General features: G+C 48.6%; 1 protein-coding gene across 5 annotated transcripts in view; it reads left to right on the top strand.

Annotated features, from left to right (window-relative positions):
* The window catches only part of KCNAB2 (potassium voltage-gated channel subfamily A regulatory beta subunit 2), a 157,240-nt gene that overhangs the window by 65,235 nt on the left and 64,099 nt on the right, over nt 1-27,906 (top strand). For 2 of the 5 annotated variants that reach the window (XM_029066330.2, XM_029066331.2), the window contains exons 2-3: nt 2,990-3,119; nt 5,907-5,948. In XM_029066330.2, the coding sequence (XP_028922163.1) occupies nt 3,043-3,119; nt 5,907-5,948 (119 nt within the window). In that variant the 5' untranslated portion in view covers nt 2,990-3,042. Of the gene's footprint in view, nt 1-2,989; nt 3,120-5,906; nt 5,949-18,658; nt 18,892-27,906 lie in introns of those variants that run through there. The other 3 variants (XM_029066327.1, XM_029066334.1, XM_029066332.2) reach the window with 2 other exon arrangements.

Genomic DNA, 27,906 nt, shown 5'->3' with positions numbered 1-27,906 from the left:
TTACCTTGTATCTCCCCCAGCGCTTAGAACAGTGCTTGGCACATAGTAAGTGCTTAACAAATACCATCATTATTATTATTCTGAGTGTCCAATGTAACACAAGGAGCTTACAGTCTAGAAGGCCTGATGTTGAAGGAACCGGAAGACTTCACTTGTGCCGCTGTCTCCCTCTCAGTCTTGCCCCGGAGGTGTGGGTGGAAGTTCAGACGTATTTGGACTGGGTCTCTCTGGGCAGAGGTCAAACCCAGGGGTCAAAGAGAGAGAAGCCCAGCACTAAGGCCCTCCCGAGAATGGTTTCTGCCCAGCGCGTTTGGCAGCAGTCCGGGACAAACGTCTTTATTTCTTCTTCCACCTAAGCATGTCTTCATAAGCCTCAAAATGGACATAACAGCCAAGTGGCCTAGTGGCCTAAAGGAAAGAGCACAGATCTGGGAGGAAGAGGAACTGGGTTTTAATCCTGGCTCCACCACTTGTCTGCTGTGTGATCTTGGGCAAGTCACTTTTCTTTTGGAAAATAGCTTGGCTTAGTGGATAGAGCGCAGGCCTGAGAGTAGGCTATGCTCCTTCTCTAGTGGAAAGAGAACAGGCCTGAGAGAGGACCTGGATTCTAATCCTGGCTTTCCCAGTTGCCTGCTGTGGGACCTTGGGGAAACCACTTCACTCTTCTGTGCCTCAGTTTCCTTCTGGGGATTCGATAGCTGTTCTTCCTCTCCTCTAGATTGGGAGTCCCAGGAGGGGCAGGGGCTATATCCAACCTGCTTATCTTGCGTTTGTTCCAGCATTTAGTGTAGTGCTTGGCGCATAGTAAAGGTTTAACAATTATTATTTTTATTATTATTATTATTAGCCAATTCCCTATCCCCACAACCAGCCTGTGAGTAGTCAGAGGAGTGTAGTGCTGTGCTAAACCAGCAGTGGGCACCCAATCCATATGGAACTAAGGAAAGGGCACCTCAAGCAATTTCCTTTGGAAATGGTTCTTGCTTGGGGCTGAAAAGAATTCTCTTCATTCAATCAGTCATATTTATTGAGCACTTACTGTGTGCAGAGCACTGTACTAAGCGCTTGGGTGAGTACAATATAACAATAACAAGTCACATTCCCTGCACACAAGGAGCTTACGGTCCAGAGGGGAGGAGACAGACATTGCTAGACATAAATTCCGGATTTGTACATAAGTGCTGTGGGACAGGGAAGGGGGGCAAACAAAGGGAGCAAGTCAGGGTGATGCAGAAGGGAGTAGGAGAAGAGGGAAGGAGGGGCTTAGCCTGGCAAGACCTTTTGAAAGAGATGCATCCTCAGTAAGGCTTTGAAGTGGGGGAGAGTAATTGTCAGATTTGAGGAGGGAGGGCGTTCCAAGCCAGAGGCAGGATGTGGGCTAGGGATTGGTGGTGAGATAGGTGAGATCTTTTCCCCTAAGACCTCAAACAATTGGTTATCGTTCAGTAACTTACTGTATTTGGAAAAGAGAGCCAACTTGGTCTAGTGGAGAGAGCATGGTGTTAGGGGTCACGAAATCTAAATTCTAATGCCTGTTCTGCCACTAGCCGGCATGCAACCTTGGCCAAGTAACTTGCCATCTCCGGGCCTCAGTTTCCTCGTCTGTTAAATGACTAAAAGAAACACGCCCTCTTAGACAGTGATGTGATGAACCAGAGTGAGACGGTATTTGATCTGATTATTGTAAATCTACCCCGGTGTTTAGCAGAATGTTTAGTGCAAAGTGAACACCTAATAAATATCATAATTGTTATTATTATGCCATTTGGCTCTTAAGAAGGAGATGGTTCAGAAAAGGCCAACCAAGATGAGCAAGGGTGAGGAGCAGCTTCAGGTAAAGCACTGAAAGACTGTGGCTCTTCAGTCTGAGAAGATGAGGCCCGAGAATAGCAATAACAAATAATGGCATTTGTTAATTATAATGTTGGTATTTGTTAAGCGCTTACTATGTGCAGAACACTGTTCTAAGCGCTGGAGGAGATACAGGGTAATCAAGTTGTCCCATGTGAGGCTCACAGTCTTCATCTCCATTTTACAGATGAGGGAACTGAGGCCCAGAGAAGTTAAGTGACTTGCCCACGGTCACACTGCTGACAAGTGGCAGAGCCGGGATACGAACCCGTGACCTATGACTCCCAAGCCCGGGCTCGTTCCACTGAGCCACACTGTTAAGCTCTTATTAAATGCCAAGCACTGTACTGAGCACTAGGGTAGGTACAAGATAATCAGGTTGGACAAAGTCCCTGTCCCACATGGGGCTCACCGCCTAAATCAGAAGGAATAGGATTTAATCCCCATTTTACAGTTGAGGAAACTGAAATTCAGAGAAGTGACTTGCCCAAGGTCACACAGCAGCAAGTGGTGGAGTGGAGATTAGAACCCAGGCCCTCTGATTCCCAAGCCTTACTATGTGATAAGTACTGTACTAAGTGCTGGAGTCGAGACAAGATAATCAGTTCCCTTTCCCACATGGGGCTCATAGTCTGAATAGAAGGGAGAACAGGTATTGAATCCCCATTTTACAACTGAGGAATCTAAAGTACAGAGAAGTTAAGTGATTTTCCCAAGGACAAACAGCAGGCAAGAAGCACAGCCACAATTAAAACTCAGGTCCTCTGACTCCCAGGCCGGTTCTTTTTCCTAGGGAATGCTTTTACCACCCCAGCTGTGAATATGAAGATAGTGTCCTTGGTCCCTGGTATAGCCATCTTGTCTCTTGTAGACTCTAAACTCCCAAAGGACAAGATCTGAGTCTACTCTGCGTTCCGCGTGGTTCCACAAGACCCTGTACGGTCGATCCATTGAGCACATGGGGAGGGAGCCAAGTTCAAAAAGCTTTGCTTCTGAAGTTGTTCACTTTTAATCCTTTACTTCCTGTACCAGACCCACTCATAATCCCAAAGTCCTGGTGGGCTCGTGGGGTGCTTTAAAGCAAATGTAGTCAAATGTCAAAACTTGATTGACACCTGGGTTTTGTCCCATTTTCCAGGATTTCTCCAAGCGTAAAAGAGAAAACGGGGCTCGACAGCTGAGGCTGGCTCCATGTATCCGGAATCTACCACGGGCTCTCCCGCACGGCTCTCCTTGCGTCAGACTGGCTCCCCGGGCATGATTTACAGGTGAGGCCCCCGCTCCCTACGCCATGCCTTTAAGGGTTGTCCTCACTGCTCCGGAACAGAAGCATTTGCCCTTTAAGCTTCTACGCTCGGTTAGTGTTTGACAATCAGATGATGCCCACTTTTGGCACTTCCCTCAGACGCTCCGTAGAAATGGCTTGAGCACACATCGTTTGTTTGTCCTCAATCAGAGTCCTCAGAAAGTATCTTCAGTGCTGAAGAAAGACAAGCTCTCTGCCGGCAATGACTTGTTATAAGGGTAGACATTATGAACGGTAATTTGAGTGGGTTTCTCAGGGGATGGGTTCCCTTTTGACCCCGATTCAACATAAGGCTCCACCCTCGGTCCCTAATAAAGCATGCCCAGTGGAAGGCCCATCAGCCACTGAGGCCCATCAGCCATTGAGACCCATCCCTTATGGTCCACCATTGAGGCCCATACTGAATTGCCCACCACTGATGCCCACACCACATGGCTCATTATTGGGGCCCGGATGGCGTGGCCCATCATTTTGAGGCCTGCACCACGTGGCCTGCCATTGAGGCCCGCACTCATGGCTTGCCCTGAAAGCCTGCACCTTGTGACCCACCACTGAGGCCTCAGTCCTGCCTCCAAGCCCTCTCCAGGAGCGTTATCACCATACCTATGCCACCTGAAATGACAGAAAACAGTTCAGCATTGCCAGGCTCCACCCCTCCTGCCCCACTGTGCAGCGACCTCAGGGCCTTCCCAGCATTGGTATTGGCCGTTGGGTGGGGAGGGGAAGTGACAGGCCATACACCCCGTGCATACTCGTAGATATTGGACTCGTCTTTAGACTGGAAGCTCATTATGGGCAGGAAATGCATCCGCTAATTCTGTTGTATTGTACTCTCCCCAGCACTTAGTATAGTGTTCTGCACAGTAGTAAGTGCTCAATAAATACATTGAAAACCCTCTCAGACCAATCTGGAAAGCACACTGAAGAAGATAAGCCACTCTCCTCTCCTCTAATTGCCTCTAGAAGTCCAAACTAAGTTACCCATTTTCGATCCTGGTTGTGTTGGCTGAAAATGAGGCTTTGGGTTTTGAAGGTGTTAGGAGGTGAAGGAATTGGCTCAGGTTTTTTTTTTTTTATTCCCCTCAACCATTTTCCTGGTGTAGATCCAATAAGTGAGTGTTGGACACGTCCCTGCATTTCACTCCCTGACTCTTTAAATCTCCCGTTTGAAGTAGCAGAGAGATTCCTCCTTCTCATAGGAGCAAAGAAAAGTTCCATCTTACACTTCCTCTTGGTCTGCTTCTCTTTCACCTCCACTGACTCTTACTACAGTGTTCTCTGCAGAAGTCAAAATTCCAGGAACCTCCTTACCCCTGATCTATCCCACATCCACCCCAAAGCCTGTTTTCGGCCTAGGCCAACCCGACCCTACCTTGCCTATGCCCGGTGACACCTCACACTTGCTCAGAGAGGTGCCCGATAGACAATTTCTGTAGTCAGGCTGTTGGATAGACTCCTGTGCATACACAACGATATCATGCACAAGTTCCTAAGCCACGAAAAATCCCCCACAGGGCCCAAGAAGAGCCACCCAAGCTCAGCGCAAGAGTAGGTTTCCCTTCAGCTGCAGATCCACATAGGCCTGGCTGATGCCCCTTCAGCCAGCTCCACAGAAGGGGCAGAGTGCAAAGGTCTCCTGGAGTCTTTCCCGAGAGGGTGGACACTGTCCAGTGTCTATTGGCACTTGAAATCCATGTTTCTTCTACTCCTCCAAGTGAGGGGCTTCTCAGCCCTGCAGAGCCCTGTGGGTACCCAACCTCCTCTGCATCTGTGGGAGAGAGGAGATTCCTAACCCAAGTTTAGCATCGCTCTTGGGATCACAGACAATTAAGAAATGTCGCTCTTGAGATCAAGGGCAATTCAGAAACGTGGCATCAAAAAGCACTGACAAGGGGTCCTGGGACCAGACCGAATTTCAGGGGGAAAGCTGAGGAGGCTGGGACACTGGGAAATTCTGAAATAATCAAGGCAAAGCCAGAGGGTGTTCATTCTTTCTTGGAGCCTGCTGCCAGCCTTGAGAGAGCAGATCACCCAGTTCTAGAATGCGGGAGTCACATTACCGACAAACCCCACGAGAAGGAAAATTTTCACCATAGCTCGCACACATTCACACAACTATTTCTTCTGACACCACATCGCGCTCTCTCCAGCAAGATAAGCATTGTCAGAAGAACATCCCTAGCTTCCCAACGACGTTCAGTCCAGAATGCAAAGTGAAAACACAGCTTCTGGAAAAACTGGGTGAGTCTTTCCTTCCTCAGAGCATGAGAAAAATTGGCATAGTGAGGTTGGATTTAAAATATCCTCTTCTCTCTTGCCTTTCACCTCCTCACTGTAGGTGACTTTAGCCCTCGATTGCTTGGGAAGTTAGTCTAGCGGGTTAGCAAGCTAAGCTTGCTGAGGCTAAAGAAACAGGTTTCAGCTTGTAACTCCATCTCACTCTGGGGGGAGCTAGTGTAGAGCTTTTACCTGTCCTTCAAAGAGAAACTGAGTACATTTAAAAGACCCTCTTTAGTGGCAGAGATGAAAACTAAAGGAGCCCAAAGAACCTTGAATGATAGTGATAATGATTTCAGTGTCTGGCGCATCTCAGTTGTTAATGTGATTTGTGGACTCTTCTCTTTCTTTCCCTCTTTCCTTTTCTTTCTCTATTCCTCTCCTCTCCATCTCCCCTCCCCCCGCCCCCCACTCCCTCTCTTGCTCTCTCCTTTTTTCTCTCGCTTTCTCTTCTTTCCCCTGCTGTCGGAAGTGCTCGGTACGGGAGTCCCAAACGTCAGCTCCAGTTTTACAGGTAATGGCGACCTTTTATTTCTCCTAAAATGTAGCTAGAAGAGGTGTGACGGGAGGGGTGGGAGAGGGAGGGAGGGAAGGATGGATTCGTCCAAAGGAAACCAGAGTCGTATCCCTGCCGCAATTGACAGGAACAATGCTGGAAGGTCGTGAATGATTCAGAGAGGGCGTGCCGGTTTTCCATGAACAAAAACAATGACGGAAACCTCCTCGAATGGCCAGGGTATCTGTTGGGCCTGCTTTGGGGAGCAAACCTGGTGTGGTTTTAAGGTCAAGCCACCTGCCTTGTCAAAAATACCTTGGACTTTGTATTTCCACAAAGTTGGGTCAGGTAAAACAGTGTCACCTCACAGCTGAGTTTTCTGCTCCATGTGCCTTCCCCCAGCTCTTTCATCAGGGCTTGGGATGGGATTTGTCTTGGGCGGGGGTCACAGCTCCTTCTTCGTTCCCGGTTTTCTGGGTTTGTGGATCAGTGAGTCTTTCTCCAGGTTCACACAGACTGAACTCAGGCTGTTGGATTCCTGGTGTTTCAAATGTATTCATTTTCTTGGTATGGCAAGGAGACGTTAATAGTGAGGCTCGGAAATATGCAAATCCCTGAAGATTTGGTGCGACAGTGCAGCCTATAAAGCTAATAAATAAACAACCACTCTTTTCTGGAGTGAGATCTATGGGCATAAACCCACCAAATTGCAAGAAGGCTAGGAAAGCCCTGGAGCCCCAAACTGGCCTGGACTGTGCCTTCCTAAGCAGAGGTTTTAATCCCCCGGGTGTGGTTTCAACATGGTATCATTAGAAAAGTGTTTCTTATTTCAGTTCGGTGACCTCTATCTCTAAGTTTGAGATCTGGAGATGATTCCTTCATTTTCCAGCCGTTCTGCCTAATTCTCTCCCATTCCGTGCAAATCCAATGTTCTCTACAAGGAGCTATCTAATAGAAATAGAGCCAAAAGCCAATTGTCTGAACATGTCTGGCCATCTCTTATAGTTCAAACAAAAGCTTGGTTATCCAGATCATAGCGGAAGAGCCCTCCATTCAGGGCAGCCAAATCCGCAATTTTTCAGAGAGTTAAATGCTGGTGACCTTCAGTACCAGGGTCGGGTACAAATATTTGGACACCCTGAGGTGGGGAAAATTTTGCGGCCTCCTTCCCTGTCTGTATGATGTCACTGTGTAACACTTGGAAGCATGGACCAGGTAGTCTAACCTGATAATATTGGTAGTATTTGTTAAGCGCTTACTGTGTGTTTCTCTAGACTGTAGACTCATTCTGGGCAGGGAATGTGTCCTTCAACTTTGCTATATTGTACTCTCCCAAGTGCTTAGTATGGTGCTGTTCACACAGGAAGCACTCAATAAATACCTTTAATTGATGTGTTATGCACTGAACTGAACACTGGGATAGATAAAAGATAACCAGGCCCTGTCATGTTAACCCAAACCTAGGGCATTTCTGTAGATTGACCTCTGGCCCCCAACCTATTGCTCTAGGACCACTTTGTGTCCCTTTCCAGGCCCCTATTTGTAAAGGCTCCGTTACTAACTTGGACGGTCAAATTTTTAAATGTGGCCAGCCCCCGGTGATACATCCTGAGGCAGTAGCCTCATTTGCTTACAGTTGGAGTTGACCCTGTACCTAGACTTTCTTGCAGTTATTTTTCATAAATGCCTTCATATTTTATCTGTGTACTGTTCACAGGCTCAGTTCCCACCCCTCTTAATTATATATATATCTCTTTGATATTTTGATGACTCCGTGAATGTTTTAAATGTTGCGGTTTGTTATTTTTATGGTGTTTGTTGAGCGCTTACTATGTGCCAGGCAGTATAGTAAGCGCTGGGGTAGATATAAGCAAATCTGGTTGGACGCAGTCCGTGTCCCACTGCTGGGGCACACAGCCTTAATCCCCATTTTACAGATGAGGTAACTGAGGCACAGAGAAGTGAAGTGACTTGCCCATGGTCACACAGCAGACAGCAGAGCAAGGATTAGAACCCAGGTCCTCTGACTCTAACTCTCCTTTCTAGACTGACAGCCCATTGGGTAGGGATAGTCTCTATTTGTTGCCAAATTGTACTTTCCAAGTGCTTAGTACAGTGCTCTGCACACGGTAAGCTCTCAATAAATACGATTGAAGGATGAATGAATAACTCCCAAGCCTGCCCTCTGTCCAGTAAGCCATGCTGCTGTGCTTGTGGTGGCTGTCCCTTTGAGACTGGAAACGCCAAGGGAGCAGGGACCATATGAGTTTAACTTGCTTTGCACAATACCCAACCCTGTATCATCCAGATGTAGGCACTCAGTAAATACGATTTTTAAATAATATTTATTAAGTGATTCCTTTTTTCCAGGCACTATATTAAGCACTGGGTGTAGATAGAAGATCATCAAGTAGGACGCAGTCCATGTCCCAGATGGGACTCACAGTCTTTATCCCCATTTTACAGATTAGGTAACTGAGGTTCAGAAAAGTTAAGGGACTTACCCGAGGTCACAAAGCAGACAAGTGGTCCATCCACCGAGGCCATCGGTGGTCGGTGTTTTCAGCCCAGCAGGGGATTCTTTCATAGCTGTAGACTCCAGAGGCTCACTTTTGGAGGCCAGTAGCTATAGGAACATCTCTGCACACTCTTCCTCCGAGCCTGGCATCTGGCTCCGGGATGAAATTGGCCTGCTCAGTTTCTCAAGTCTGCATTCCTAGCACTGAAGGGGCATTTGGGGAAGGTGGGCAGCTCAGTCCAGAGCGCCCATCCTGCAGGGGCTGAGCAAATCACTTCATCCCACAAGAAGTCCAAGCTGCCTGCCCCACAGGTCTGCCTAGGCTCTCAGCTAGGACTCTGCCATCTTAAGAGTAAACTGTGCCAGGGTGCATAACGAAACTGCACATTCACAAGCTTTTAGGGAAAGAAAGGCTCTTGAATAATTTAACCTCTGTTTTCTAAGATGAAGACGTTCTCATAGAACTAATGGATTTGCTGCTACCAAACTTTACTCTAGAGGGACCTGACTTATTCACCAATTGCTTCTGACATTCGGGAGCGACACTCCCCAAATGGAAAAAAAAATCACCGCCCAGGATCTTTATAGGCTCGGGTGAACTCCTAATAAACAACACTTTTGTCTTTTTTAATGAGCAGGAGGCCAGCAAGGCAGGTGAGTGTCTACTTTAGCTGTACGAGGGGAAGTTGCAGGTGCTTTTTCAGTCAAGGAAGCAGGTGGCAGTTGGGTGGAATCATTCAGATAGTGATGTCTCGCCATATCTTGAATTTGGGGGCGGTCGGGGGAGTTGGAAGCCTCACCTCCTGCATGGGGTTTCTGCCTTAGGAAAATGTTGATTTTGAGAGGATGCTAGAGAGAAGAGTGGTATTTAGGAGGGCTGAGTGAATAGAACTAGATTGGAACCTATGTCTGTCTGAGTGGATTTCTATGCAAGAACCCCCAGGCTGTGACGCTCCTTGTCTCCCCTTCTTGGGAACATTAATGTTTAGCATTCCTCTTGATTTGGATTCAGAACGGGTTGATGATGGGTGAGGGACAAGTCGTCCAGGGAAGTGGCCTTCCTGAATGGAAATTTTGGGTGGCCAGACCCTGTTTGTGCCTGAAAGAATCTGGACGCCCCCTCTGCTCACCCCACCTTTCTTTGGCTGATTGCTTCCTCTCCCTCTTCTCCTTAACAAAAGCAGTTTGCTCCTTTGCTCATGGTACTGCTATAAGGCTGTGCCTTGTAGAGCTCTTTTTCCCCCTAAGTGGCCCCGTTCCATTGCTTTGTCTGCTTTAAAGAACTTTTGCTTTCAAATATCGCACTTGATTGCTGCCTCTTTGTGCCTCCCTCATTCATATTGCATTTCCAGCCCCGAAAACCTCTTTTCCCTTAGACTATAGGTGCTAGCTAGATGCAAGTTTCAGCATGCTGGATGTCGCTGTTCTTCATGATCGGGGTGTGTGGTTGTTTTGAATTGCCAGGAAGAGAGGGGGTTTCCTCCGTTCAATTTTCCTTGCCCCTGCTGTTATTTTAGATGAATCCCCCAAGAGTCCCCTCCCCAACAAGAATAGACTTTGAAGAAGCAGCCTCAGCAGCGGGAAGGACACTGTAGGGGGGAAGTGATTGCAAATCAATGTGTCTGAGAGGAGGGTTCTTCATCCCCAGCTGGTGGTTTTGGTTGCTGACAGGAGCTGAGGTCTTGAGCAGGTCAAAGCCCTAGGAAGAAGCTCCAAGAGAGTCAACCCCAAGATGGGATGTAGAAGAAGTAGTTTGGACCATTTGGGTCTCCATCCCCACAGGCGGTGTTGGAGAAAAGGGAGTCATTCAAGGCAGTAACTGGCCTAGGGAGAGCTGGGCGAGCCTTAACAGTGTCCTGACTTCAGCCTGTTGTTCAGGAAAATGAGTCAGAAGGTAAGGGTGATGGGTCAGTTTTGATGGGGTGCTGGGAGTCCTGTGGTTCCCGAGCCCCTGGTGACAGGAATTAGCACTAGGGCTTTTCCAGGTCTTTCACAGGCCAGCCAACTGCGTAAATCACCAGACCCGTGGAACTCACTTGGCATAAGATTCAGTTACCAAAAATCCTCCTCTTGCCTCTGCCCTGCCCTACACACGCACTGTCTCTCTCTCGTAAACATTTTGGCCATTCTAATAACTCTAGCTCTTTATTTCTCTCCTTTCCCTTCAACCCTCTTCTCTAGCTCCCCCATCCCTCTCCGACCCCCTAGACACACATAATCACAGACACCCATGCTAGCCACATCTTCTCCTCCCTCCCCTTCACCCCAAGATGAGGCTTCAGCTTGGGCATTGCTCTGCTTCTCTGTGGCCTCTTGTAGAGGCAATCTCTGTTTTTCGCCTCCTGAGGAGGGTAGGAGGATGGGTTAGTTAGCCCCCTGCCACTCAGACCCCATGGATCAGGTTTCCACTCTGGGTCAGGAAGGGTGGGCAGAACAGATCCTGGTGAAAGTGCCTTTAGGAACAGCCTTTGCCCCAACACCATGGAGTGTTCCTGGGGCTGCATTTACTTCCTCCTAACCCCACAGTCTAACTGCTAGGGTTCCCAGAGTAGTCCGAAATTTCAGGCCCTCGCCATGATCCTTTGCCTACATGTCACCACCATTCTTTCCCAGAAATACTTTTTTAATGGTTTCCAGAGGACTACTTTGCTTTCAAGAGACTGGTTCTAAGTTACTTTGCATGAGGCATGATTTGCACCCTCACAAATTTCTGAGACAAAGAGTATCAAATGAAAACTACCACCTAGCAGAAGGGGTGATGGGCAACCCCTCTGTCCCACCCTTCACCCCCAGGAGAAGCTGACTTGGCTTTCCCCCATCTGCCACCCCTATCAAAGACTTACCGGCACCCGCTCTGCCTCCCAACCCCACCAGCAAAGCCAGGCTGACTTCCCATCCATTCCCAGTAAATCTGATGGACTTTCCTCAAGGGTCTCTGGCCCAAAACCAAATTGTTTCCCCTGACACTGGGAAATCTGATTTCCCAGCCAGCTGAGTTGAGAAGTGGGTTGCCAAATCTCCTGGGAGGACTGTTTAAGGCTAGTGGGGATTGGAGGAGGCTGCTGACCAGCTGGTCCACCCAGGAATAACACTCAGTGACCACACACAGGGTTTGTTTGCCATTATTGGACTCCTCCGCTTAGGAGCTACGGGCTCCCCAGTGTTATTTCCAAGGGCCCTTGGAGATCTGGCCCTAGGAGCCCCTCCCTACCACCTCTGTTGCCCGGAAGAAGCTCGACTCTATCAAGCCCCCTCCCTCAGCCCCTCCTTTTCTCCTGGGGAAGATAAAATCCGCTATCTCACACTGCCGGGAAGTATGAAATCCTAGGCCAAGCTCTCCATTTCTCCAACCTGCTCTATTCCAACCCCTCCTTTCCCCAGAGCTGCCATCTCCATCTGATCAGTGTACCAACCCTTTCCTCTGCACCCCTTCCTTCCCCTGCCTCACCACTGCCAATGCCAATCTAAACCCCAGTTTGCACCCAGAAGGGTCTGGTGCTGGCAGTTTGGCATTTGGTGTCTATGTGTGTTTTGGAGCAGGATGTGAAGCCCCCGGGGATGGGGTCTATTCTGCCAGAGAAGAACAGTGGCCTGGTGATCAGCGTGCTAGTGGCAGGAGGGAAGGGAAGGGGAGCTGCACCTCCAGGAACCCCTGAATCTAATCTGGAGAGGAAAGCTAAGGCAGATGAGGCAGTATTGCCAGCACAGCTTCTGGGGAGTGGACCCAGACCTTCCAAGAAAGTACCTTCTACATTCAGGGCAGCGGAGGCCACCTTCTCCAGCAGTGAATCCCTGTCTGGTTCTTCGCAAGCCTCTCTGACAGGCCGTGCCCCCAGTTTAAGAATAATAATATTATTAATTGTAACATTTGTTAAGCGCTTCCTATGTGGCAGGCACTGTGCCAAATTCTGGGGTAGATTCAAAAAAATAGGTTTAGATTCAGTTCTTGTCCCACATGGGACTCACGGTCTTAACCCCCCTTTTACAGATGAGGTAACAAGCACAAGGAACTGAAATGACATGCCCAAGGTCACCCAGCAGAAAAGTGGCAGAGCTGGGTTTAGAATCCAGATCCTCTGCCTCCCTGGCCTAAGCTCTATCTACTACTACTACTAATAATAATGTTGGTATTTGTTAAGTGCCTCCTATGTGCAGAGCACTGTTCTAAGTGCTGGGGTAGATACAGGGTAATCAGGTTGTCCTACGTGAGGCTCACAGTTAATCCCCATTTTACAGATGAGGTAACTGAGGCCCAGAGAAGTGAAGTGACTTGGCCACAATCACACAGCTGACAAGTGGCAGAGCTGGGATTCGAACCCATGATCTCTAACTCCCAAGCCCGGGCTCTTTCCACTGAGCCACGCTGCTTCTCTAGGCCACGCTGCTTAGGTGCCAATTGGTTGCTTGGTCACATCCACACATTTCTTTCAGTGGGAAACTACAGGGGGACATCAGGTCCGGAGCCCCACCCGGAAGACCCCCTGTAGTCACTCGACCAATCAGTAGCATTCTTTAAGTACCTACTGGGTGCAAGGCACGGTAGTAAGCTCTTGGAAGCGAGGGCCTTAGAAATAGAAAACCCCATCCCGCCCTCAAGAACCTTATAATCTAACAGGAGTCACTGACCAAATTCTCAGAGAGAAGTTAAAAGAGAATGGAAAGAAGGATTAGGTGAGAAGTGTTTAAACCAGTGAGTATATAAATCGAGGTGCTTATAAGTGCTACAGGCAACTGTGAGGGCATGAGACCTGAGCGAGTGGGTGAGTGGGTGAGGAGAAGAAAACTATCCAACATGACTTAGTGGATAGAGCACGGTCTAGGAGTCAGAAGGACCTGGGTTCTAATCCTAACTCCGCCACATGTCTGCTTGGTGACCTTAGGTATGTCACGTCGCTTCTCTCGGCCTCAGTTACCTCATCTGTAAAATGGGGAGGAAGACTGTGAGCCCCATGTGGGACAGGAACTGTGTCCAACCTGATTTACTCGTATCTACCCTGCGCTTAGAACAGTGCTTGGCGCATAATAAGCATTTACTAAGTACCATAATTATTATTAGTTATTATTCGAAGGGCTTTGAAGTTGGGAAGAGCTGTGGTCTGAAGCATTTGAAGGGGAGGGAACTTCCTGAATACACAATTCCCAACAAAATGCTACATGCCAGGCAGGCGGCTTGAAATGAGCTACCCCGTACCATCTGTGCATCCAGTTCCACTCCTCCTCCCCAGATGGTCAATCGATCAATGGTATCAATTGAGTGCTTACTATGTGCAGAGCACTGTACTAAACGCTTGCAAGAGTACAATACAACTGAGTTGGCAGACACGCACCCTACCCACAACCAGTTCACAGTCTAGAGGGGGAGACAGACATTAGTATAAATAAATAATTTATAATATATTATTTAAAGATTTGTACATAAGTGCTGTGGAGCAGAGGGAGGGGTGAATATCAAATGCTCAAAGGTCCCGGATCCAAATGCATAGACGACGCAGAAGGGAGGGGGAGTCGGGGAAAAGAGGGCTTAATCTAGGAGGGTCTCTTGGAGGAGATTGCTCCCACGGACAGGGCGGACCCCTGAGGGGCTCCCCTGCAGGAGAGTTGCAGCCGTCTGCAGCTGTGGGAGAGTGACAGCTCTCCGCTCCAGGAAAGTTGCTGCAGTTTGCTGCGGGACTGCGGGAAAGTTGTTGCGGGCCTGTATTGTTTGCAAAGCCAATGACGTGGCCCCAGTCCTCTCTGCCTTTGCAGAGGAACAATTTAGCTTTGTGCAAAATTGCAGTGAGTCCCTGTTCAGAGAGCACTTTCCCCAGGAAGGAAGCTTCAGAAGGCTGGGGCCCTCCAGGGAGACAGACTCTCCCAAGGCAGAAAAGCGGGCAGCCCCCCCGCCATGGCCATTCGAGCCCCGTTTCCCAGAAAGAATCCGATTCATTGTAGAAGTCCTCTGGGCAAGAACAGACTCATGAGCTACAAGGCACGCCGAGCATTGATGATGATGTTGATGGTATTGTTAAGCTCTATTTGCCAGCACCGTTCTAAGCACTGAGGAAGATATAAGCTAATTGAATTGGACAGAGCCTCTGTCCCACATGGGGCTCACAGTCTTAATCCCCATTTTATAGGTGGGGTAACTGAGGCACAGAGAAGTGAAGTGACTTGCCCAAGGTCACACAGCAGACAAGTGGCAGAACCAGGATTAGAAGCCTTGTCCTGACTCCCAGGCCCGTGCTCTATCCACTAGGCCATGCTAATTCATTTCCGGTAGGGCTTTCATAAGAGACGCTAATTCATTTCCTGTAGGGTTTTCGTAAGAGACTTGTGCCCTGATTCCATCGCCGCTCCCAAGGCTGGAATCCGGAGTACTGCCATCAGAGGGCAAGCCCAGGCAGACAAGATAACAATAAAAATAATAATGTTGCTATTCGTTAAGTACTTACTATGTGCAGAGCACTGTTCTAAGCGCTGGGGTAGATACAGGGTAATCAGGTTGTCCCACATGAGGCTCACAGTTAATCCCCATTTTACAGATGAGTAGAAGATAGTGCAGGAAGAAGTGGTCAGTGCTATGTGCAGAACAGTGCTCGGCACATAGTAAGCGCTTAACAAATACCAACATTATTATTACGGGGTAATCAGGTTGTCCCATGTGAGGCTCACAGTTAATGCCCATTTTACAGATGAGGTAACTGAGGCACAGAGAAGTTAAGTGACTTGCCCACAGTCACACAGCTGACAAGTGGCAGAGCCGGGATTCGAACCCGTGACCTCTGACTCCCAAGCCCGGGCTCTTTCCACATGGTGTTCTCACCCGCTTCCCGGGTTAAGGAAGAGGCTCACAACAGTTAGACTAGCTGTCCCATAGCAGGAAAGGAGGGCAAAGTCCATTGTTCATTTCCCCAATCCGGTCCTTTGGTAACTGAATTTAAGCTGATGCTTCTCCTATTAAAGGGACTTGCAGTACTAACTTCAGCCTGTCTACCCTAGGGCTTGGACAGCAGGGGCCTGATGGGGCAAGTCTGGGGTCACTTCCCCCGGGAGGCCATCCCAGCCATGTTTCTGGTGAGCCAGGTTTGGAAACTTGTTGGGGAGGGGCTTTGCCACTGAAATTTTTCTTGAACGGTATTTCCAACACAATTACATTGGATCTACTCCAGAGCTTAGTACAGTGCCTGACACGTATTAAAAATATCACAATTATTATTATTGTTGTTGTTAAGTGCTTACTATGTGCCAGACACTGTACTAAGTTATGGGTAGATACAAGGTAACCAGATTGGACAGAGTCCCTGCTTCACAGGGGGTTCACAGTCTTAATCCCCATTTTACAGATAGGGTAACTGAGGCCAAGAGAAGTGAAGTGACTTGCCCAGAGTCACACAGTAGAGAAGTGGCAAAACCGGGATTAGAGTCCTGGTCTTTCTGACTCCCAGGCCCGTGCTCTATCCACTAGGTCACATTGCTTCTCACTGAAATCATTAAAGGATAACAGTGGTGCCACAGAAATTCTACCCTAGCTGAAAGCCTCAGCCAGGCCTACTGGGGGTAGTCACCACCACCCCATATCACCACCACCCCATACCAGGCTTCTGGGAGAGGCAAGCATCACCCCCAGGCACCCATGTTCTGTGAGCTGGGGCAGGGAAGAAGCCTCTTCTTTGGCTCTGATCCAGATTTGGCCTGGAGTCAGTTTCCTTGGACTTTGAACTGCCTATCTGATGAGCCTGACTCTAGATTGTAAATTAGGGGGCAGGGATGAAGTCCACTAATTCTATTGTACTCTCCTAAGTGCTTAGTACAGTGCTTTTGCATACAGTGGGAACCCAAAAAACACTATTGACCATTGAATTCATTTAAGCTTAACAGGAATCCGCAGAAAACTAATCATGGTATGGAAATCTGCGGCTCTCCAGCCTGGGAGGACTGCAATTTTGTTTTTGAGAGATGATCTTTCAAGGATGTTGAGAGATGGGGGCTGTGACCCGTGTCTCAGGGAGTGAAGAGTAATACCTTGAACCCAGTTCCTCTCTCTAGGGTCAGCTGCATGTGCTGAGAGGGCTAAAAAAATACCCAGCCTAAGGCCAAAGCTGGTAACCACCCAACTCCCAGCCAACTGTCCTTTTGTAAAACAGGAAAAAGCTGGTTAGCAAAGCTTCTACTTTCCAGCAGGACTCCAAGAAGCAGCGTGGCCTAGTGGAAAGAGCATGGGCCTAGGAGTCAAAGGACCTGGGTTCTAATCTCACCTCTGCCCCTTGTCTGCCCTGTAACCTTGGGCAGGTCACTTCGCTTCTCTGTGCCTCAGTTACCTCATCTGTAAAATGGGGATACAGACTAGAGGGATTACGACCATGAGCCCCATGGGGGACATGGGCTGGGTCCAACCTGATTAGATTGTATCTACCCCAGCACTTAGTACAGTGCCTGACACATAGTAAGCACATAAATACCATAAAAAAAGAAAGGAAAAGAACCAGAGCCAGTGGGATTAGTTGGAGGAGATAGGATGAAAGAGCCAGATTGCACTGGGCAAAGGCCTATCCGAGGTGGTAGGCTATAGTTACATAATGATGATGGTGTTTGCTAAATTCCTACTAATGTGTCGAACACTGTAGATTCATTCATTCAATAGTATTTATTGAGCGCTTACTATGTGCAGAGCACTGTGCTAAGCGCTTGGAATGTACAATTCAGCAACAGATAGAGATAATCCCTGCCCATTGACGGGCTTACAGTCTAATCCGGGGAGACAGACAAAAACAATAGCAATAAATAGAATCAAGGGAATGTGCCGACTTGTTCATCCCAAGCGCTTAGTACAGTGCTCTGCACATAGTAAGCACTCAATAAATACTATTGAATGAATGAATGAAAGTACATATATATGTACATATATTTTTTGTTATGTTTAACAAAATAAATAGGGTTATAAAAATATATGCAAATGAGCACAGTGCTGAGGGGAGGGGAAGGGAGAGGGAGGAGCAGAGGGAAAGGGGGGAAAGCGGGCTTAGTGGAGGGGAGGTGAAGGAGGGGATGATGATTCAAGATGATCAGGTTGAACACAGTTCCTCTCCTACATAGGGCTCACAATCTAAGTGGGAAGGAGAATAGGTAGTGAGTCCCCATTTTACAGATGAGGAAATAGGCAAAGAGAAGTGAAGTCAGCAGCCCAAGGTCACATAACAGACAAGGGGAAGAACCAGGATTAGGATCCAGTTCCCCTGAGTTCCAGGCCCGTGCTCTTTCCACTAGGCCACCCTGCTTCCCAGTTATATCTGGAGAGAGGCAGCACGGCCTAGTGGAAAGAGCATGGGACTGGTAGTTAGGGGATTCAGGTTCTGGTCCCATCTCTGACCCTGGCCTGCTAGGTTAAGTGACCCTGGGCAAGTCACTTAACACCTCTGGGACTCAGTCTCCTCCTATCCCCCAAGGAGCATAAAATGAGAAAAGTGATGTGAGAGCACATTCAAAAAATAAAGGCTCTCGACACCTACAAGGGATGAATTCCATAGTCTAGTACAGTGTCCTTAGTCAGGCCATGCTCGGTCCCAGCTTGCTCCAGACCACTGGCTTTCTTCTGGACGGTTTCAAATTGGGGAGCTGAAAAACTTGGACATCTCACGGTGTCGGCGGCAAAAGTTTCACCGCCGGCACAGCTGGGCTTAGACTGTTTCCGTAGCGGAGACAGTGACCTCCATCTCCCGCCCTGGCTGGCGTCCCCAGGGCAGCGTGAGCTTTCTACCTATGAAAATTCCTTTACCTGCCTGACGCTCTGAGCCAACCCAGAAACCCAGTGCGAGCCACCAGAGGGTCCCTGGCACCCGTCCCTATTTGGAAGCCAGTGCAGCTTCCATCCTTCTGGAGGCCTGAGCTGCTGCGCCCGGCACCTTGCATGCCCCCCACACCCACAATTTAATCGGGACACCCGGGTTCCGCTTGGTTGCAGCCTCCCAGAGCCCAGCTTCCGCTTTCCCCGTCCACTTGGGCCAGCGGAGGAGTCCAGCGAGTCATTCCTGAAGGCAGGCTCGACCGGCGGGAGGTGGACAAGGAGCCGGTCCTCTGTGGTGGGTGGGTGAGCCCCTGGAGAAGCTGCCTCCTAAGGAAGGGTCCCCGCCCAAGGCCTCTCCTGCCACCTGGAACAGCCAGCGGTTGGGGGTGTCGGTATTTTCCGTGGTCGATCTTCAGCCGGCGCTTTGCCTCTGAACGCCCCAGCTCCGCCGGGCCAGGTGGCATCATGCTGTCCATGACGTACAGCGACAGTCTGAGGAGCGTAAGCAGTAGGTATCACTCGGACTGGGCCCTGCAGCCCGTCCGCCAGACCGATGTGGTGGAGCTGCAGCGGATGCGTGAGGTGCGGGTGGCCGCCCAGGCCAGGAACATGGAGGACTTCCTCCGCATGCACGGGCTCTCCTTGGACAACGGCACCGCTAGGAGGACCGGCATGAAGTATCGGTAAGGGGCGCATTTCCCCCCGGGCGGTGGGGGCGTGGGCAGGGAGAGAGGGGCGAGGCCGGGCCGATATTGGGGGGCAGGAGGTCACGGGGGTGGTCAGGGTGCCTTGAAGGCAGCCCACGGGTCTCATATCACCAGAGCCTCTGTTGGAAGCAGGCGAGTGTCTGCACAAGCCAGACACGGTCTAGTGGGAAAATTGTACGGTAGGGAGTGGACAATCCCATATCCTAGAGCCTGCTCTGCCAACTCACTGTGATGTGACTTCAGTCGAATCCCTTAACCTCTCTGCCCCTCGCTTTTTTCATGTGGAAATCGGGGAGAATAATTTCTGACCGTCTTGTCTGGCGAAATATGGAGAAAGAGCAAATAAGATCATTGTCATGAGCATATATTGGTGGGAGGGAGGTTTCGTTGCTTAAAAAAATGTATTTTCATGAATGAATGCTGTTTCTAAATGATGTACCTTTTTTGTTTGCCGACTAGCAACGTTCATTGTCCTCTGATGGCCCCCTAAAATAATAATAATAAATAATGATGGCATTTGTTAAGCTCTTACAATGTGCCAAGCAATGTTCTAAGTGCTGGGGGGATACAAGGTAATCAGGTTGTCCCACATGGGGCTCACAGTCTTAATCCCCATTTTACAGATGAGGTAAGTGAGGCCCAGAGAAGTGAAGTGACTTGCCCAAAGTCACACAGTGGCAGAGCTAGGATTAGAACCCATGACTTCTAACTCCCAAGCCCGGGCTCTTTGCATTGAGCCACGCTGCTTCTCAGTGCTCTTGGAAGTGCAGGGAAAGCAAAATTCTCACTGACAAATTTTGGTGTAATAATAATGTTGGTATTTGTTAAGCGCTTACTATGTGCCGAGCACTGTTCTAAGCGCTGGGGTAGACATAGGGGAATCAGGTTGTCCCACATGGGGCTCACAGTCTTAAGCCCCATTTTACAGATGAGGGAACTGAGGCACAGAGAAGTTAAGTGACTTGCCCACAGTCACACAGCCGACAAGTGGCAGAGCTGGGATTCGAACTCATGAGCCCTGACTCCAAAGCCCATGCTCTTTCCACTGAGCCACGCTGCTTCTCAAGTACAAGTATACAAGGGGCTCCCTCTCCAGCAGGTTGGAATGCCTGTTGGATAGGAAAGCAGGGCTGGGTTGTGGATGGCAAGCCGGGTTTCGACTCCTTTGTGTACAGCGTCTATTGGCATTTAATATTCTGCTGCCGTAACACTGGAGACCAGCCCAGCTCTGCCCTCTGCCCAGAGGCTTCTTGAAAAATGTCCCCGTAGCCATATCCTCCATGTAGAAGCAGCGTGGCTCAGTGGAAAGAGCCCGGGCTTGGGAGTCAGAGTTCATGGGTTGAAATCACGGCTCTGCCACTTGTCAGCTGTGTGACTGTGGGCAAGTCACTTCACTTCTCTGTGCCTCAGTTCCTTCATCTGTAAAATGGGGATGAAGACTGTGAGCCTCATGTGGGACAACCTCATTCCCCTGTATCTACCCCAGCTCTTAGAACAGTGCTCTGCACTTAGTAAGCGCTTAACAAATAACATTATTATCATCTTCTCTCTAGACTATAAGCTCCTTGCCAGTAAAGAATCTACCAGTGCTGAGCAGCGGTGTGGCTTAGTGGAAAGAGCACGGACCTGGGAGTCAGAGGACCTGGGTTCTAATCCCAGCTCTGCCAATTGCTTGCTGTATGACCTTAGGAAAGCCACCTAACTTCTCTGTGCCCCACTTTCCTCAAATGTAAAATGGGGATACCTGTTCTCCTACTTAAACTGTGAGCTCCATGTGGGACAGGGACTGTGTCTGATCTAATTCACTTGTATCTACCCCAGCACTTAGAACAGCGTTTGACACATAGTAAGCGCTTAACTACCATAAAAAAAGCCTCTGCTGAATTGTTTTTTCCCAAGTGCTTAAAATGGTGCTCTGCACACAGTAAGTGCTCAGTAAATGAGAAGCAGTGTGGCTTAGTGGAAAGAGCACAGGCTTGGGAGTCAGAAGGACAAGGGTTCTATTCCCAGCTCCGCCACTGGTGTGACCTTGGGCAAGCCACTTAACTTCTCTGTACCTCATCTGTAAAATGGGGATTAAAACTGTGAGCCCCATGAGGGACGACTTGATTACTTTGCATCTACCCCTGTGCTTAGAACAGAGCTTGGCACGTAGTGAGTGCTTAACAAATACCATCATCATGATTATTACTATTATTATTCATAATAATAAGAATAATCATAATAAATACCACCAATTGATTGTTTGATTACTCCTCAGCCCTCTTCTCACTGGGCCATCTATGCAAAGCCCACGTGGCTCTTTGAGAGGTACATATTGGGGTTGGGGCCAATATTTTCCATGACTTAGGGGTCCTAGGCTGGAATGACTTAACTGTTGCTACAAAGCCATTCATTCATTCAATAGTATTTATTGAGCGCTTACTATGTGCAAAGCACTGTACTATGTGCTTGGAATGAACAAATCGCTAACAGATAGAGACAGTCCCTGCCCTATGACGGGCTTACAGTCTAATCGGGGGAGACAGCCAGACAAGAACAATAGCAATAAATAGATTCAAAGGGATGAACATCTCATTAAGACAATAGCAAATAAATAGAATGAAGAATCAAGTCTCAATATAAATTAGCTGAAGAGTTTACTCTGTAATTCGATGGGGTAGCGGGAACAGGCCTGGGAGTCAAAAACATCTGGGTTCTAACCCTGGCTCCCCCACCTGTCTGCTGTGTGACCTTGGGCAAGTCACGTTACTTCTCTGTGCCTCAGTTCCCTCATCTGCAAATGGGGATTGAGACTGTGAGCCCCATGTGGGACAGGGACTGTGTCCAATCTGATTTGCTGGTATGCATCCCAACACTTAGTACAGTGCCTGGCACATAGTAAGCGCTTAACAGATGCCACAATTATTATTATTATTACTTCTCTGTGCCTCAATTAAAATAGGGATCTGTAAAATAGGGATGAAAACTGTGAGCCCCATGTGGGACAGGGACTGTGTCCAACCTGATTAGCTGAATGTACTCCAGCATTTAGAACAGTGTTTGACACATAGTAAGCACTTAACAAATCCTATGATTATTGTTATTACTATTATCTGGACCGAAGCAGTGTTAATACCTAGGGAACGAAAGGCGAATCTCTTTTTTGACTGCAGTCATTGTTATGGAAAGTGGTGTCTGACAGGCGGGCCCAGGTGGCAGATGGGAAGCAGCATGGCTTAGTGGATAGATCATAGGTTTGGGAGTCAGAAGGTCATGGGTTCTAATCCCGGCTCCGCCACTTGTCTGCTGTGTGACCTTGGGCAAGTCACTTAACTATTGTGCCTCAGTTCCCTCATCAGTAAAATGGGGATTAAGACTGTGAGACCTGTGTGGAACAGGGACTCTGTCCAACCCTATTATTTCGTATCTACCTCAATGCTTAGAACAGTGCCCAGCACATAGTAAACACTTTAAAAAATACCATAATTAATATTATTATTATTATTTGGGAGAGTCAAAGTCTTTGGGACCTCATGCTGGGGCTGGATTCCGGGTGGTGCAGGATCAGCACCTGGGACGGAACTCTCAGACTCCAGGCGGCTTTACCTGCCAAAAACTTTGAGTGTATGTGGTGAATTCTGGCCAGTGAGTTTTGAGCTCTTTGTATGTCTTGCTCTTGAGGAAATGCATCTTTTGTGTCATGTTCTCTTGGCCCCACTAGCATTCTTAAACCCATGGCCCCCTACCAGAAGGGAGACTTCCGACATGTCGTCGGCCCTTCGGTCTGAAATGTCAAACGCAGGGTCAGTGCATACAGTGTCCAGAACCCTGAAAGGAGCTCGGGGAAGGCTCTGTGGACCTTGATACACATGTGGTCCCTAGCATTCATTCATTCATTCATTCAATAGTATTTATTGAGCGCTTACTATGTGCAGAGCACTGTACTAAGCGCTTGGGATGAACAAGTCGGCAACAGATAGAGACAGTCCCTGCCGTTTGACGGGCTGGCACACAGGAAGCTTCCAGTCTAAAAGGAGGAGGAGGGAGAGAGAGAGAGAGAGAGAACAAGCTAAAATAAGCAAATTTAAAATAGCAGCAGTGAAAATAACAGTTCACTGATGGTGAGCTGTTTCTACAGCTCCAAGGAGGACTAAGTCTTCTGATCCTTCTAAAGGTTGAATCCTCAGACAGGGAGCTAGAGGAAGCCCTGACCATTAAGCCTCCTTGATCACTAGCTATACATTTTCCTTACCTCTCTCTTTTGGAGGAAGAATTTTTGGCAGTAAAGGAGGATTGAACACAGGGCAACCAAGGATGGTGGTCACATCTCCATCTCTTCCGAGCTCCAAAAGTAGACAGGTGAATTTCTGCACTGTACACTGAACAGTCAGTATTTATTTTACTAAGCTCTTGGGAAAGTGCAGTCGAGTTAGTAGATACGATCCCGGCTTTCAAGGAGCTTACAATCTAACGGGGGGGGGGGGGGGGGGGGGGGAGACAGACACTAAAATAAATTGTAGGGAGTGGAGAGCAAGTGAGTTTAAAGATATGTACCTAAGTGTTGAGGGGAGGAGTGGGTGGAGTGCTTAGGATACATTACAGCTTGTCTGCCTTGAAACAGGGCTGGGCCTGTAGAGTTCCTTAAATTCACTTCGGCCATATGTTTCTTTTGGATCAATCAATCAGTGATATTTATTGAGTGCTTACTGAGTGCTAGGCACAGTTTTCAGCCTTTAGGAGAGTACAAAAGTAGCAAAATGGATGTTCCCTGACTTCAAGGAGCTTACAATCTACTGGGGGAGAAAGACAAAAATGATTCACAGCTAGAGAAAGCAGGAAGAATGAGGATAAAGCAGGAAGCGGTACAGACATAGTGGGGTAAAACATCTGAATGAATAGCTCAGGTAAATATATGAATAAAATACAATTAAAAAAATCAAAGTAGGCAGAGGAACACTTTCTCACGTGGACCCTTTCTCCAAGGGACAGTCTCTTTTTCTCTCTGCCTCTCCAGTATTTTGAACACTTGAGAGAAGGTTTGAAATGTCTCTTCAGCTTCAACTCCATTCAGTAGGAGAGCTGCTTCTTGTTAAATGGAAAAGCTGGGAGGAGGAAATGATAGTGAGAAGAAAGGGTCACAACTGAGTTGCCCACTCCAAGGTCATTGTCAGGAAGCAGGGGCAGTGTGCCCAGCTTCTCAGTGTTTGCCACACTCCCTTTGAAAGATTATTCCTCAATAGGAGGTTTCCCTTAATAATAATAATGTTGGTATTTGTTAAGCGCTTACTACGTGCAGAGCACTGTTCTAAGCGCTGGGGTAGATACAGGGGAATGAGGTTGTCCCACATGAGGCTTACAGTCTTCATCCCCATTTTACAGATGAGGGAACTGAGGCACAGAGAAGTGAAGTGACTTGCCCATAGTCACACAGCTGACAAGGGGCAGAGTCCGGAGTCAAACCCATGACCTCTGACTCCCAAGCCCGAGTCACCCAGTCTTTCTTCTTTCTCTCTCCCATCCTTGTCCAAAAGGGCAAAATTGGCATGGGCCTTTGGGCAGGGGTCTTGGACACTGAGCCATCTGGACTGGGAAGTCCAAATGGGCATTGGGCTGCCCTTCCCTGGGACCAAGAACGGACTTGTTCCTGACATGACACCAGCCCCCTCCTAAGGCGGCAACAATGTGGGCCACTAACTTTAATGGTTTAGTGAACAGAAGTAGCATGACCTAGTGGATAGAGCACGGGCCTAAGAGTCAGAAGGACCTTGGTTCTAATTCCGGCCCCATCACTTGTCTGCTGGGTGACCTTGGGCAAGTCACTTCACTTCTCTGGACCTCAATTTCCTCAGCTGTAAAACAGGATTCAGTACCTGTTCTCCCTCCTACTTCAACTATGAGCCCCATGTGGGACAGGGACCATGTTCAACCTGATTATCTCGTATCTGCCCCCAGCTCTCACTACAGCGTTTGTCACAGAGTAAGTGCTTAACAAATACCACTATCATTATTATTATTATTAGCAGCAGCAGCATGGCATAGAGAAGCAGCATGGCATCGTGAATAGAGCACAGACTGGGAGTCAGAAGGTCATGGATTCTAATCCTCTCTCTGCCACTTGTCTGCTGTGTGACCTTGGGCAAGTCACTTCACTTCTCTGTGCCTCAGTAACCTCCTTTGTAAAACAGACTGTGAGCCCCAAGTGGGACATCGACTGTGTCTAACCAGATTAGCTTGTATCCACCCCAGGACTTAGTACAATGCCTGACAGTAAGCACTTAACAAATACCATAATAATTATTATTATAGGAAGTAGCAGTCCCATTTGCAACAGTCATCACCCTGTATACTTGTGGAAGGAGCAAGGGTTGAGAAGAGGAGTGAGAGCAAATCTGGGTGCCCCCAACCCTATGTGAGTGAGACGATCGACCTGATGTTCCTGCCCTCTGCACTTCTCCGTGGGTTGCGTTTTAAACCCCTCCCATGTCTCTCAGCGGTGGAGGTTCCTGGCTCGTGATCCAATGCATCCCAAAGATGTTAAGCAACCCATTCAGCCAGGTCAGGGCCCCACAAGGTTGGCATTATGGGATGCATGCCAGCAGGCTCAGAGCCAGGCAGCTTGGCCTGGTCTGGAGGTTATTCATTCATTCATATTTATTGAGTGCTTACTGTGTGCAGAGTACTGTACTAAGCACTTGGGAGAGTACACAACAACAATAAACAGACACATTCCCTGCCCACAGTGAGTTTGCTCCTGGGAGAGGACAATACTAGAGTTGGTAGGCACATTCCCTCTAGAAGGGGCAGGAGGTAGGGGTACTGCTGAAACAGCTGGTGATACTGCTTTAGAGCCTGTGAAATGGGGTGGAATCCTGCTTCCTCCTTTCCCCCCCTTCTCTCTCCCTGCAGCAAGCTTCATATTTTTATTTGCATCTATTTATAGGGATCTAGTTTTCTCAAAAGCCTGCCTGTGGGCGAGATGAAGTTATGTAATGGTAATTTATTTAGCTCCTGGAGTTTTGTTCTCGAAGGGGCTCTCGCTGCAGAGACCATCTCTGGGGAGGGGCGTGAGTGGTTCAGCCAATCCGGTCCCGCAGACGTCTGCGTTTCCCACCCCCACGTCGCTCTGAGCTCCAACGTTGGCTGCCCGCTGAAGAGAAATTCCACCCTATTGAAAGCAGTGGGCCTGGCACCGTGACTGTCCTGACTTTACCCTTCCCCTTCACCAGTTGGCAGAGTGCAAAGTCAACCAACCAATTAATCAATCCATCATTGGTAGTTCTTGAGCGCCTACTGAGTGCAAAGCATTGTTCTAAGCTATGGAGAGAGAGAGAGCAACAGCAGCAAGACACATGACCATTGGGAAGCAGTGTGGCCTACCAGAAAGAGCACGGGCCTGGGAGACAGAAGACCTGGGTTCTAATTCCGGCTTTGCCACATGTCAGCTGTGTGATCTGCACTAAGTACTTCTTACTGCTATTCTTATTCCTCAGGAACAGCTCAGGCTAGCCTGGTGCCCGGTTCTCCTCTTGGGCTCTGCCCGATTTACACGGGGCTAGAGGAGGCAGAACTGAGTTCCATTTGAGATAAAGTGATCCTCTTCCCCATAAGGACTGAGAGCCCTGGCCTGAGTCTCTAGACTACAAGTTGGCTGAGAGAATGAATAATTCAGCTGCTTATTGTTCTCATTATTACGGTTGCTATTTCTGATTGGCACAGAGGCTGGCTCTGACATCACCAGTGCTGGAAGCCGGCCCGAAGGCCTGCTGCTTCACTATGCCACACCTGGGCGTTAGGGGAAGGGGGAACCACCTAAACTCCAACCTGCATTGCCACCATCAGCCAAAATTGCTCTCTTTCAGAGAACAGTCAGTGCTTCTCACCGTTCTGGGTGAGGGATAATACGTCCGAACCTAGGAATGCCTCGCTCTTATTTCGGCCCTGGTTTCACCCTTCTCCTCCACCTAAGGGGAGTAGCATGTGGCCAAATGAGCAACTTTTCTACTCAGCTCCTTTTGTCCCTCCTGCCCACAGTGGCCTGGAGGGATGAGGCTTTCCCAGATTAAGCTCCACCTTTCCAGGCCAAGCCCACCCAAAAGCCGGTCCGAGCCCTTGGGTTTACACACTGCAGCGATTACACGGATTCTGAAACTTGGATGAGCTCTCTATTGTCCCATATTTTTACTATCCATAACCAGTGTTTGTGAATTGCTTCTGCCTGTTGGTCGTCCTTCCCCATCCCCTTTAGGCTGAAAACTCCTTACTCAAACATAATCAATCGATCAATTGTATTATTGAACTCTTACTGTGTGCAGAGCACCTGGGAGACTACAGCACAACAATATAACAGACACATTCCCTGCTCTTCCAAGCCCTTGGAACAGTGCTCTATACACAACAGATGCTCCATAAATACTGTTGATTGAATGAATGAGGCAGCAACTGGCCCCACAGGCAGGCAGCAGGAAGGAAGGGCCCTGGATGGTCCTCATGGTGGATAATTGAGGGTTGACTGGAGATGTAACTAGATCTCATCTCCCCCCAACATCATGAGGTGATGGTCCAGGGTGCCAATTCCAAGGTAGAGGGATGGGCAGCTTGAATGGGCAGCAGACCAAAGCTGAGGAGCTCAGGGCCCATCCCTCACTTAGACCTCTCTGAGGTCCCAAAAGCATCCAGCCCACTGTTCCCTGGGCTGCCCACCTGGTCCTTGGAAACTCAGGGTATCAAGTCAGTCCAGGGCTTCCAGGAGGGTTGACCCATCGGGACAATGTCTTTCTTGTACTTTCTGTGCTCAGGATAGAAAAGAGGTGAACAGTGCCCCATTCAGTATGGCTACAGACTTACTTATTGATGAAGAGGAACAGTAAGGACCCATAAATAGCTCATTGACGTGGTTTTGAGAAGTAGGTTTGTTTGTTCCAACTGCTGCTTTTCTTATGGGCCCCTTTAGAACCAACGGAAATAAAGTCTGTCCTTTTCCTAATAAAAGTAGTTCTCAGTGATGAGTAA

This window comes from Ornithorhynchus anatinus, chromosome 5 (assembly GCF_004115215.2).
Source record: "Ornithorhynchus anatinus isolate Pmale09 chromosome 5, mOrnAna1.pri.v4, whole genome shotgun sequence".
Lineage (NCBI taxonomy): Eukaryota > Metazoa > Chordata > Mammalia > Monotremata > Ornithorhynchidae > Ornithorhynchus > Ornithorhynchus anatinus.
Note: the sequence above shows the minus strand (reverse complement) of the source record. Positions and strands in the feature narration are given on the sequence as shown.